Genomic DNA, 12,874 nt, shown 5'->3' on the forward strand with positions numbered 1-12,874 from the left:
TAGGTCATCCGAAACTCCTAAAAATAAATCAATTTATCCAAAATAATAATATTTATCTCTAACAAATATAAATAATATATTTTATTATTTTGCGATGAATTATTTATGGGATATCACTAGTTAATACACTAACAGATTGTACCCTTTCAGTAAATAAATGAACTATTTTCATATGATTTTGGTTCTCAAAAAAGCAAAATTTGAGCAGAAAAGATTTTTTTTCATTTGGAGTACAATTTAATTTAGCGAGAGCCAAATTATATTTGAGTAGGGCATTTGAGCTTTGCTAGTTGCTCGTTGGCTGATTCATTTGATGACTTCTTTGCTATTCGCTTAGCGTCCATTTGCTCATCGTTTTCATAATAATTATTCGTACATTGTTCGCTTGTTTTGGGCTGCGGTTTTGAAACCATTTGAGAGCGTACTCGGCTCCTCTCTTAACTTGTTAAGTTGGCCAGGAGAGTGGCAGCACTTGCTCTTGGCTCTTGGCTCTGGGCTCTCGGCTTGAGTTGGTTGAACCTGAGCCTGCCACACGAAAAGATCTTTGGGTTTCTGGCCGATGGCTTCCTGGGTTGGCTCTAGATTTTTAATTTCCTCCAACTTGGCGGCGTCTGGCGAGTGAACGTCTACAAAATATATTTATAGACACATACACATCTATAGAATTACGTAGTTACTTCGCTAATTACTGTTCGGGGGGAAACTCGAGGGATTTGGAAGAGTCTTTGGCAAGGCTGCGCGCCGGATTCGGAAGGCCCGAATCGGCTAGTGGATTAAAACTTCTTGACATTTGGGGTTGGTTCGAGTTCTAAGCCTCGTCTGAGGATTTTCACACCAATGTATATACGTGGGTACGGGTACTATGCACACCTATGTAATGTATATATGCTAGCTTGTATAATTTGTATAATCTTCTGCGTGGGTCGATGAGTGCCGCCCTGCTAAACTGCTTAACTGCTTAACCGCTTCCTGCGCTCTCTGGTTCCCAAAAACAGCTAATTCCGAACGCCGTCGGATTACAACTTGAATACGTTTAACAATGACACGGCAATTTCAACATCAACATCAACGACACTGATAACAAACAACGCGAACTTACTAGCCTAATGTGAGTTGCAGCTGGGACCGCCGGGGCGTATACGCAACGCCTGCCAAGATGGCCGGATGGAAGCCTGCTTCCGCTTCCGGTTACTCGTCGCCCGCTCCCTTGGGCTGCCCCTCTCACGGATCATTTCACAACGACCTGCCACCGATTTCCGCTCGGTCGCTGGTTCTACAATTTCATAATTTGGTTACATCAAATGCGGCTTACACGCGATGCCACGCTACCTAAGGTACTATTCACAGTTCAGCCGCCCGCTGAAAATGCGCAGCACAATAAAAACGGGTGTGCGAGTATCTCGCTCGATTCGCGCTCGCTATACACTTATAAGTGGGTGTCTGTATACACTATATATGGTTGTTCAGCTAACATCGGAAATGCAGTTTAAGTGTACAATTATACTACAAAAATTTGCCTCTAAAGTATACTTTTGTTTTACATTTGCTTATTTCGGTTTTAAAACATCAATGTTCATGTTTTTGTTTTTCATTTTCATTTTTCTTTTTCTCTTTGTATTTGTATTTGTATTTAGTTTCGGTTTCGTTAGCGATTTCGGTGTTCTTAATAAAGTTTACAAAAATACTTCTCGGTTCAACTGAATAGCGTGGGGGATTGACACTTAATTGAAGCTTGGCCCAACTCGAGCCCTCAATCGAATCGCATCGTGTGTGTTTTGTTTCCATTTGTTTAGATTAGTTGAGTTCACGGAGCCCACAAGGACCCCGTGCTGGACGTGCTAAGACTATGCCACACAAGCTATCGCCGGTCCTTTGTTGCTGCCGACCCAAGGCTTAAACAATTTACATACATTATTTAATCCTGTTTTCCTACATGCGTATGCGTGATTGTCCAAGGTTGATTTTACTTTTACGTTTATTTTCGTTTTTCATTAGGTTTTTAGTTTGGTTTTCGCATTTTCGACTCGATTTTATACTCGCTCGCTAACAAATTTCGATTTCGATTTCGATTTATTCGGGCTAGGCTTCAGACTAAAACATTGTGGTGAGGATATCCTTAAATATGTTCCTAAACATCGCTCCGCACATCGCTCTGTGTCTAGAACTAAAAGCCAACATTCAATGCGCTCTAATTTAACGTCTAAACGACAATTGCTTAAGTCTTTTAGTCTACATTTCAATTACGTTACGTGGCGGGTTCTATACGAGTATGTATGTGTTTCCGCGTTGCCCGACTAGCTCCTGCTCCTGCTAATGCTCCTGCTAATGCTCCCGACTATATAGTGGCTATGGGTATTACATATGGGGCTGGTAGCGAGTGGTGGGTGTTGGGGTGTGATAGCTAAGGCTGCGGGCTCAGGTTTAAGGGTTTCGATTCGTGTAGCTTTGCTCTTGGTTATTGTTGTACATAAGTATAGTAATATATAAGTATACACGCGCGTACAAGGACATGCAACAGATGCGTAGGGACTTGGTGAGTCCTGTTACCCGTATTTTACATAATATTTCGCGATTCTATATTCTAGCTCTATGCATATTCGCGGCATGCAACATTTTGAAAACCTGCACAATCTTACGGTTCATACATTTATCGTACATATCGTAATATATAACTAAACGGGCGCTCCGACTTAGCCTAGTTACTATATATGCCTAATCGTACAGTTACAGTTACAGTTACAGTTACAGTTTTCTCAAGGTGTCCGTAGCGGCGTTTCCCTTCCTCACATATTGTGGCGAAAGTTCCTCAAAATCAAATTCAAAATCGAATCGATGTGGGATGAATGTGAGCAGTGTTACCTTTCATTCGGTTCTGCCATGCAATGCCTGTGATTTCGAATGTGTTCTTAACTGCTAATTACTCGTACATGTGTATACACGTCTTTGGCTTTATACTCTGTGATTTTTCCTGGGTTGCTAACTTGTTTTTTGTGGTTTCGCTTGATTTTTTTGTTTTATAAACTTTACATCAGTACGGGTGGGTATGTCGATCTGAGTGAGTTAGTTTCGTAAACTAAACTGACATTTGGATGCCATGCCTTAAGTGCTAACACTAACACTAGGGGTTGTGGTTGTGGTTGTGTGTGGGCTGTGTGTGTGTGTTGCGGGTGAATGCGTTTTATTACGACTAGAGTTCGTTTTTACCTCTTTTAATTACTTGTTATTTACCTGGTTGTCCTGTTTACTGTCATTTCTGTTTAACATGCTATATAAAAATTGCTATGCTCCACTTTAAAATTCTGCGTTGGATTTTCCGCATTTGTTTTTGCCTTTACACAATTATATTAAACTTGTATCGATTTTTCGACTTGCTTAATTTAAGCGCGCTGTATCTGTATAAATGTTTCAAAAATTTGCACACAAAAATGGGTTTTTGCGGGGGGACGCTTGGGTTTCGGGGTTTTTCGGGCTTTGGGTTTGCGGTTAAATACTATCGATTTCAAAAATTCTAGAAAATCATGGCAAAACAATTTGGAAAGTGTTTCCATTACAAATTGCATCAATATAAATTTCAAAAGTCTCAAAATACACAAAAGTATTTCAATCTCTTGCGGTTGTTTTTCTCGTTTTTAATTTTATATGTCGTTTCGTCTCGTCTGCGTTATTTATTGTAATTTGTTCGCTTGTCGAGTGCAAAAATATGTTGTAGCCTACTTATATGCGCGATGCAAAAATATTTTCGCATTTCAAATGCTTGTGGTTGCAACTGCGACTGCGATGGCTGAATGCGGTTTGGGGGTGCTGTGGTGGGTGGGTTGTGGGTTGGAGGTTGGCGAGTGTGCGGCTTAACATATATACATATATTGGTGGATAAATAGACACACGTGTATCTGCCAGATAGTTGAAAGGCAACTACAGCGGCGGTCACAATAGTTGTGGCATCAAAATAACTTTTTGTACAAATTTTAAAACATCGTTGCAGTCAATTTTGTTTTCAAAAAAGGTACATCTGGTATCGGGCACCCTTTATGTTGTTTAGTTTCGTAATATTTGAAATCCGATTTTCTCACATAAATATTTGAAAAAGTGTCTTTAAGTATCCCCGTAACTGACTGGTATTTTTTAACTCACAATTTCATCATATAAAATTTAAACTTTTAGAGCAAACTTGACTTTTAATTTCCGGAATTCTCTTCAGACATTTCTTCGTTATGTGCTCGTCAACTTTATAGACAGCAAGCTTGCTTAAAAAGGTAATCATTTGCAGAACTCACATCGTACAATGTTGCAAGATGTCACAACTATTTGATTGGCCGCAGGTATGTGTATATATATATTTTAGCACACTGAGGGAAATGGGAAAACACTCGCGCGTATTTTGTATGTATTGGCAGTTGAACTTCTTAATGCAATTAGGGCAATACACGAAGTTAAACACGCTAATGGGTACAGCGGGATTGTGAACCGGAATGGGACAAGGACAATGGGGCGTATACGCAACGCTAGGAAGTTCCCTTTCCCTTTTAGCAACACCTAACACTCAGAGGTTAACGAAAGCACGGTTAAATATTAAATACTACCCAAGCGACTACCAGTTGCTCAGCTCCTTCCAATCGAAGACCAAATCAGCGGGACAAGGACGAATGAGTCCTGCCCGCGGGTGGGTGGCTGGTTGAATGTGTGCTGGAGGGTTTCGAGCTTAGAATATGAAGTCGCCGCAGTCCATGGCGTAGTCGAAGTCCTCGCCCCCAATGTCGTCCACGCCCGAGGAGTGAAAGTCGAAGCCGCCGATGTCCGTGTGGTAGACCGCCCCGCTGCAGGAGGTGTCGATCAGGTTGGTGCAGTGGGTGGTGGGCAGGGCGTGCAGGGTGAAGGTGTCCTCGCACTGCGACCAGGTGAGTCCCCCGCTCCACACCCCGTTGGGCAGCGTGGCCCATCCCCAGCCGTGGCCCCAGGGCAGGGCACAGGCCAGCGAGGCCTTCGAGTCCGGCTTCTTGCTGAGAATGGCCACCGCCGCGTCGCTCTTCACCAGCGGATCCTGGGTCTGCCTGTACAGCTTCGTGGTCATCGCCGAGGAGCAGCGGTGGTGCTTACTGCTGCTGGCTCCGTGGGACGCTGCCTTGCGCTGCTTCACCTCCGACTGGGTGGCAGCTGCATAAATAGAAACCGAAATATAACAAAATTGGTTAAAAACATAAGCTAATAATATGGTTCGAACCATAATATTAATATTAAAAGCAATACTAAATATTTGTAAGCATATTTATACCCGTTACTCGTAGAGTAAAAGGGTATATTGTATTCGTGCAAAAGTATGTAACAGCTAGAAGGAAGCGTTTCCGACCCTATAAAGTATATATATTCTTGATCAGGGTCACTAGCCGAGTCGATATAGCCATGTCCGTCTGTCCGTCTGTCCGTCTGTCCGTCTGTCTGTCCGTCCGTATGAACGCTGAGATCTCGGAAACTATAAAAGCTAGAAGATTGGCATTTTGCATGCAGATTCTAGGAGTTCCTACGCAGCGCAAGTTTGTTTCAAAAAGGTGCCACGCCCTTTAACGCCCACAATCGCTCATATACGATTTTAAAAATTTAAATATTTCGGAAAAGTAAAAATGCAGTTTTATTGTGTTTATCAATACCTATCGAAATGTAGAAGAAATTTTTCAAATCGGACCATTCGTTAAAAAGTTATGCGTGATCAAAGTTTCTATCTCCATCTCCCTCGCACTCCCTTTACCTGAGTAACGGGTATCTGATAGTCGGGGCACCCGACTATAGCGTTCTCTCTTGTTTTTATTTTAAATCATTTTTTAATTAATTAAAGAAAAGAAAGCTTTTTTAAATGGTTGGTCATAAATATTTTCTGATTCTTTACACTAAATACAGTCGAACATTTACAAACCTCAAGGTTTTGAGTCAACGACACCTTCTTCCGAAGGTGATTTAAGCGAAGGGATTAAACATGTTTAGGGGGACTTTACTCACGTCTAATGCGCACCAGAGGACGTCGGAGCACGTTCATCAGATGCGGCTTGTCCACCACCAGCTCGATTTGGGGCGGCGGAGGCAGGGTCTTGGTAATCGCATCGATCCAGTCGCTCACCTCCTGCTCCGACTTGGCCAGCATCCAGTAGACCTTCGACCGCTTGCGCTGCGATCCGAGGGCAATCAGCTGGGACACATTCACGCCCGCGGGCAGCGGCGGACGACGTGGGATCTGGCCGGTCCAGTGGGCGATGGCCAGCATCTCGGGCGCCTCCTTGACCAGGATCTTGCCCGTCGGCGAGGAGCGCCCTGGCTCTGTGAACCAGGCCATGGTCGAGTCGTCGTACAGCACCACCCACTCCTCCGCCCAGCGGTTCCAGAACATTTGCTCTGTGAAGACGGACATGGAATCAGATTAGATAACATTCCCTACGAGGGTATTCTTATTTCTTAAAATACAGCTGGTATTGCAAAGATTTATAATTGCAATAACTGTGTTTACAATAGAAAATCTATTAAATCACAATTTTACTTGAATAGCCTTTTAGAGATTTTTATGATAGATGTATCGTATAAAGCAATACATATTTATTCCTAATATTTTGATACCCTTCCTTTCTTGTTTAAATTAAGATATTTTAAAGCTTTTTAAAACTTTTTAGGTACCCGCACAATAAATTTAATTTTGTATAACAACGCAAATTATTGTTTTATATTAGGATATAAAAAAATCGTAATAATCGTAATAATCGTAGTAATCGTAATATACACATTAATTGAATGAGTTGGGTAACACTGATCGTAACTTTAGTGATGTTTTTAAACCTTCTGTTTGCCTTATCTAGCTTTTTCACGTTTTTATATTTCTCTATGGTAATCTGCAACAAGGGCTCAACACAAATTGTGTAGACCATGATTTTCAATCCGGCCCGGAAAGCATGACTATGACGCATCCACAGCGCTGCCAAATCATGAGTAATTACACTTGAATGTGACCCCGAAATGATTATACCCCATTCCCTCATTCAAAGGACCGCAGTGTGCTCATCCTCATCCATCTACCTCGTCCATGGATGCTGCGTCATCCTGTTGAGCCTGGCTGTTACTGTTGTGCTGATTTGACAGATTGTCGACTCTTCAGAGAGGTTTCTGTTCGTCCCTGGGCGGACCAAGCCTACTGTGCTGACAGGCAGAGGAAAAGGTCTGATTCGGACCGTCCTTTCAAGGACGTTGCGTTGTGGGTCCATTTCTGGGCAATTGCCTAGCAACTGATTCTCTTGCACGCGAATTCATTGTCAGTTGCCTACGAATGGGTATATTTCGCAGGAAATATGCGACTTCTCAAGTTCGAGTTCGAATAATAAAAATAAAAGTTTTAAGGAACAAATCGTGAACTTAGTAATAATGTTGGTTTAAATGCTTCAAGATTGTATAAGAAAGAGAGATTTTCCCGTCTAGTCGACGTTAAAATACCTTTGTAAATGTGGCATAAGGATTAAGTAAGATTACAAAATTGGTGATTTGGGTACCCAAAAGAAATAAATGGATTTGGTCAGTTTATGGTTATATTAAAATTCATATAATGAATTATATTTCCACAATATATATTGTAAAATTCTGGGCACCTTCTTGAAACGGAATAGGCTTCCTTTTGGACTGTTATAAAGGATGTTTTAAACTCTTTTTTTTTCTTTTCGTGTCTCATATTATTCGGATTATAAAATTAAAATTTTCCGAATTTTTTTTAGGGTTTTATTTTTAAGGATCTATTTAATCTTTTTTGCGTACTATAAATTTTAAAAGTTATAATAATAATATAATTATGTTTTAATTGTCTTTTATGTTTTTTTTTCAAAAGCTTAAAATTCCTTTGTCGATGTTGAGACTACTTAAGAATAGTAGCTTAATATGTATACTCACTTTTGTAGCGCAGCAGATAGCCACCCTTGATTTGTTTGCCGCCAGTTCCTGTGAAAAGAGGAGAAGACGGAACGGCGAGTGAGTGACAAGTGGGGACATGTCCGCCTGCGAATCTCATCTAGTCCACATCCGCTGCCCAGTGCCCAGTGCCCAGTCCCAGTCACACGATGCCACTAATTGAACAGGAATCCAATGCTGCAGCCGTGGCCATTTCCCATTCAAGGACTTCTTCCCTTTTCGTCCGACATCCGCCATGCGCCATTTGCCATCCGCCAATGCCAACGCATCGAAACTGGAGTTGCAAATTTGAACTGTAAGCGAATCCAGGTGCGGCGGAGGTGCGAAGCGACTGGATTCGACAGATAACGAATGGCGTAAAACGAAACACGGAATTTCATTTAGCAATTCCCTCGGAATTGCACCCGTAGCAACTCAATCAGCCAGCCCGCCGCTGCTGCAGTTGCCCTGCTGGCCTAGTCTCTCATTTCAAATTCATTACCACTGGCATCCCATTTATTTGGTCCAGTGTCGGGAGTCGGAAGTCGAGGCGTGGAGGAGCGGAGTGGAGGACTGCAGCAGGATTTGGGCCAGTGGCAAACACGACGCTTGCGGTGGACTGAATTAATTATTTCAATAAAGATGGCCAAGGCAACTGACATACATACATTCGTATACTTGGTCCGAAGCCATTTCACACCTTTCCTGTCTGTGGCCACTCTCATGGAATGTGTGGCAGTTGTTGAAATTTAATTTAGACTAGAAGTAATGGTTGCTATTTGCCTTATGTCCCTAATTCAAAATTTATTACTTTTGTGTACATGTTTTAAGTTATTACCACAAATTTGTAACCTTTCCTATAAAGTATATTCAATTTCATTTGGTCATATACTTGTAATATAAATAATGTTACAAAGTTTAATATATAATCAAACAAATGTTTTGCCTTCGGAAAATACTGTGTATGTTGGGACATTGATTTAAAAATCTGCCTAAGAGCGCTCTGATTTTATTCTTTTCCTCTTTTACTTGCCGACTTCATGCCACGAAGCATTTGTCGTTTAAGGCAATCAAGAAAATATAAATTTTATATCAATTAATAGCTATTTCGTTTTTAAACAATGTGGCTAAGGAAAAAGTAGCACATGTATGATACTATTCTGCAATCATATTTAATTATGTCATTACTTTTTTATTGACCTTTGAAAACTGTGAAAAAAATGTTTACCCATAAACAAAAATCTATATGGAGCTTGGCTTAAGACTCCTTTTTTAGTCACTACATTTTTAGTGGAAAAAGTTAGAATGTTTACTGTTCCAACATACAGATCGTTACAATTAATAAACAAGAGAGAACGCTATAGTCGGGTGCCCCGACTATCAGATACCCGTTACTCAGGTAAAGGGAGTGCGAGGGAGATGGAGATAGAAACTTTGATCACTCATAACTTTTTAACGAATGGTCCGATTTGAAAAATTTTTTCTACATTTTTAAAATCGTATCTAAGCGATTGTGGGCGTTAAAGGGGGCTTGGCACTATTTTGAAACAAACTTGCGCTGCGTAGGAACTTCTAAAATCTACATGCAAAATGCCAATCTTCTAGCTTTTATAGTTTCCGAGATCTCAGCGTTCATACGGACAGACAGACAGACAGACAGACAGACAGACGGACAGACAGACGGACAGACAGACGGACAGACAGACGGACAGACAGACGGACAGACGGACATGGCTAGATCGACTCGGCTAGCGATCCTGAACAACAATATATGTACTTTATAGGGTCGGAAACGCTTCCTTCTACCTGTTACATACTTTTGCACGAATACAATATACCCTTTTACTCTACGAGTAACGGGTATAAAAATGGCCTTTGGAAAAACGAAAATTCAAAAAACAATTTACCTTTATAGACAAATTAATGGACTTCTCGTTTAATAATATTTAAATCTGTTTATTCAAAAAAATTGATTTTGGACAATTAAAAACAGTATAAATAAGATTGATATTGACCTTGAGCTGTAGTTCTCAGTATTGTACCCAGACATCAGGACTTGTAATAATCCGAGCAACTAATAAGCGGTTAATTGTGCCTAAAGAAAAATTCTTCTAATTTCGGAATTGAAGCACCATCTAGTAGTCGTTGCAGCAATCGAACACTCGAAAAGTTGCCGTTGCAGCAAACTCAGACTGATTATGGGATGCGATGAGCTCGCACAGCATTCCAAATCGCTTGAGGCTCGCAAGGTAAAAAACGTCGCTTGCCGTCAAAATGGTCAGGTTTTGGCCTGCTTTTTCTATGCCCTCTTTCATTCGTTAACACAAAAAAAATGTAATTATTTATTTTATTGTTCTATCATACCAAACACAGGAATCGCAAACGAGACCAAGTTTCTAAGGTATATTGTTTATAAAAGTTGCATTTTTTCGAGGTTACTACTGATTAGTGAAATAAATAAATAGTAGTAGTAAATAGTAGGTTGAAATATGGTTTGCTTTAAATATTTCAGTTTTTATTTTGTTGCTCGCTTTTATTGTAAACAGCAGATACAATTTTATTGTTTCATTTGTTGTTAACTACTATCAGCTGAATAAAATTAATAAAAACCAAAAATGTAGTGTTATATTTTATAGAATTAACGTAGGCAGTGATTACTCAAGAGTGTTTAAAATGTAATTATCATATTAGTTATGTAAAGTCGAGGTATTTTTTTGATAATGAACAATTGTAGGTCAGACTATTTTGGTAATTTTTTATTTCCTAAAATATTTAAATCGATATGGCGTAATTTCAAATTATATAGATTTTACGAAAAAAGTCTAAAACGTAATACAAATGTGTTCAAATATATGGTATAAAAAAATAAATCAAATAAAAGTACAACTTTAGGGCAACATTCCTTAATATGGAGAAACTTTATAAGTGTACCCAGAGACCAAACGAAATGCAGACGACAACGATAGTCGCAACCCAAGTGTCGACGGAGATGATGAAAGGATGAGCTGGGGCTGCATATATGTTGCTTTGGGGGTTGATGAGAGAACAAGCTCGTCGAAGGACACTGCCTCGCTTGTATAAGAACGCAAGGCAGCGGACATCATGTGTGCCACTTCACTGCACGCACACAGCCGCATGCAGCCATGCCCACGCACACACACATCCTCACATGCATCCTCGCACTCTCGCATCCTTACATGCACATCCACATGACAAATCAGCTAGAATTGCAAGTGGCTGCCACAGACAACCAACCCATCCCCATTCTCGAATCCCGTTCGCACTGGGGCAAAGACGAATCGGAAGGCGAAGACAACGACAAACGTGTACAGACATAATTGCTGGCCTGGCTAGATATGAGAGTGGATAAAGGGCTGGGATATATGTATATGAACGTAAGCGCACTCAAAAAAAAATTACATAAAAAAGCTTCAATTCCATGAAATTCGGAAACGATGATCAAGATTTGTTGCGTTTGACAATAAGACCAGCTTTTCGATTGAATATAAAAAATTAAATTATTAGAAGGGAGATTAAGTCATTAATAACTCATTACAATAAATGTTTTTAGAAATTTAAAGAAACAAATTCTATTTTAATTATAATGTACAAGCTATAAGAAACCTTTTGTTATTTAAAAGTTTCTTTTATTTCAAATTGAAAAATTTGTTTATTTGCGAACCATTTTACATAACAAATTGGTAAAATGATCGAGGTGTTGTTAGTTAAACTAAAGTTGTAAGAAGACCATGCCAATATGGAATTGTGTGAGTACAATTGTTGCACAAAATGGCCATCCTCTATCATACGATTTCAAATAACCTTGTTGCACAACTAGAACCAGTTGGGAATTACAGAAAAAAGCCAAGCTGAGCGTAGCTTTGCTGTATTGTTACCCTGTTTATGTTTTTTTTGTTTCTTTTTTGTAGAGTTCACACAGTTTTCTTGAAAGTGCACACATATGATTTATGCATGGGTCGCACTGCAGCAAGCAGCTGTAACCGAAGCCAGTCGCAACTCATTTCCAGCTGAATCCCTAGCAAATACACACCTACGCCCACGCCGTGTTTAGCGTGATATGGGGCTGTGTTGTCTCTACTTAATGATTTAATGCAGGGCACCTACATACCAACACACTCATGTGCTGGGCAATGGGCGTGGCACTGTCAACAATTGCAGCGTAATGAAACCGCATCCTGGATTCCGCTTGATAAGTGAAACGCTGGTGTGGGCCAGGAAGTGGGACGAAGGGATGTTGGGCTGTGAAAGAGAAAGTATCAGACAGACGCGCAGCTGCGCCTGTGTGCGAATTCATTGAGAAAAATAGGCAGCCGGATGGGGCAGAGGGGGGCGGAGAGGGGCGGGGCATCTGGGGTGGGGCAGCAAAAACGAGTTCAAGGGTTTTCCGCCAAATGAGGCCACACCGACTGCCTTTCGGGGGCGCAGTTTCGGTTTCAGCCCCAGTTTCAGTAGCAGTTTCACTTTCTCCCTGCTCTTCCCGCTCTTCCTACTCACCCATCGCCTGGGGCTGTTGCAGCTGCAGCTGCTGCATCTGCTGCGACTGGTGCATGAACGAGGCATCCGCGTCCGCACTCCGCGATTTCACCTTGGTGCACATGGAGAACATCTTGGCTGGGCTTGGTTGGGCTGGTTTTGGAGGTCTCTTCTTTTCCCCGATAATTGGCTCTTGGCAGCTTTGTTGTTGCTCTTGTTGTGGCGGTTGTCGTATTGGTAGTTTAATTGATTTTGTTGCCGTGCGGCTCGATAGGCAGCTTCCCGGGGGCGGGGGTGGGGGCCTGGGCCAGGTTGGGTTCCCGAGTCGGGTTTCCAAGTGAAAGTGATGTCAGCGCCAGGCTCGCGTTATCAGCACTCGCACACACACACACACGCACGCACAGCGGCACACCGACACACCGACACACACACAGCGAAACGAAAGTGCTTTCCCTTTTTTCTGTGCTAATTTTTC

General features: G+C 41.2%; 1 protein-coding gene across 2 annotated transcripts; it reads right to left on the reverse strand.

The window, feature by feature from the left end:
* Nucleotides 1-26: 26 nt before the first annotated feature.
* LOC108053715 lies at nucleotides 27-12,550 on the reverse strand. 2 transcript variants are annotated; one of them, XR_006417424.1, is made up of 5 exons: nucleotides 12,421-12,550; nucleotides 7,909-7,956; nucleotides 5,989-6,378; nucleotides 4,581-5,151; nucleotides 27-626 (listed from the first exon to the last, which is right to left on the reverse strand). XR_006417424.1 is itself a non-coding variant. In XM_044457118.1 (4 exons), the coding sequence occupies exons 1-4, from the start codon at nucleotides 12,530-12,532 to the stop codon at nucleotides 4,700-4,702; spliced, it is 1,002 nt and encodes a 333-aa protein (XP_044313053.1). In that variant the 5' UTR covers nucleotides 12,533-12,550; the 3' UTR covers nucleotides 45-4,699. The 2 variants fall into 2 exon arrangements, 1 of the variants encoding a protein (XP_044313053.1); XM_044457118.1 differs by having other exon boundaries at nucleotides 45-5,151.
* Nucleotides 12,551-12,874: the final 324 nt, after the last annotated feature.

Source organism: Drosophila rhopaloa, unplaced genomic scaffold, assembly GCF_018152115.1.
Source record: "Drosophila rhopaloa isolate 14029-0021.01 unplaced genomic scaffold, ASM1815211v1 contig_155, whole genome shotgun sequence".
Taxonomy (NCBI): Eukaryota; Metazoa; Arthropoda; class Insecta; order Diptera; family Drosophilidae; genus Drosophila; species Drosophila rhopaloa.

What these genes read in the sequence shown, in the direction of transcription:
- LOC108053715 (XM_044457118.1), bottom strand. Translation starts at nt 12,532, where the DNA reads ATGTTCTCCATGTGCACCAAGGTGAAATCGCGGAGTGCGGACGCGGAT. An exon ending in CTATCTGCTGCGCTACAAAA is followed by an intron (nt 6,379 to 7,908) that starts GTGAGTATACAT and finishes CCGTCTTCACAG; the next exon opens with AGCAAATGTTCTGGAACCGC. An exon ending in TCCTCTGGTGCGCATTAGAC is followed by an intron (nt 5,152 to 5,988) that starts GTGAGTAAAGTC and finishes CTATTTATGCAG; the next exon opens with CTGCCACCCAGTCGGAGGTG.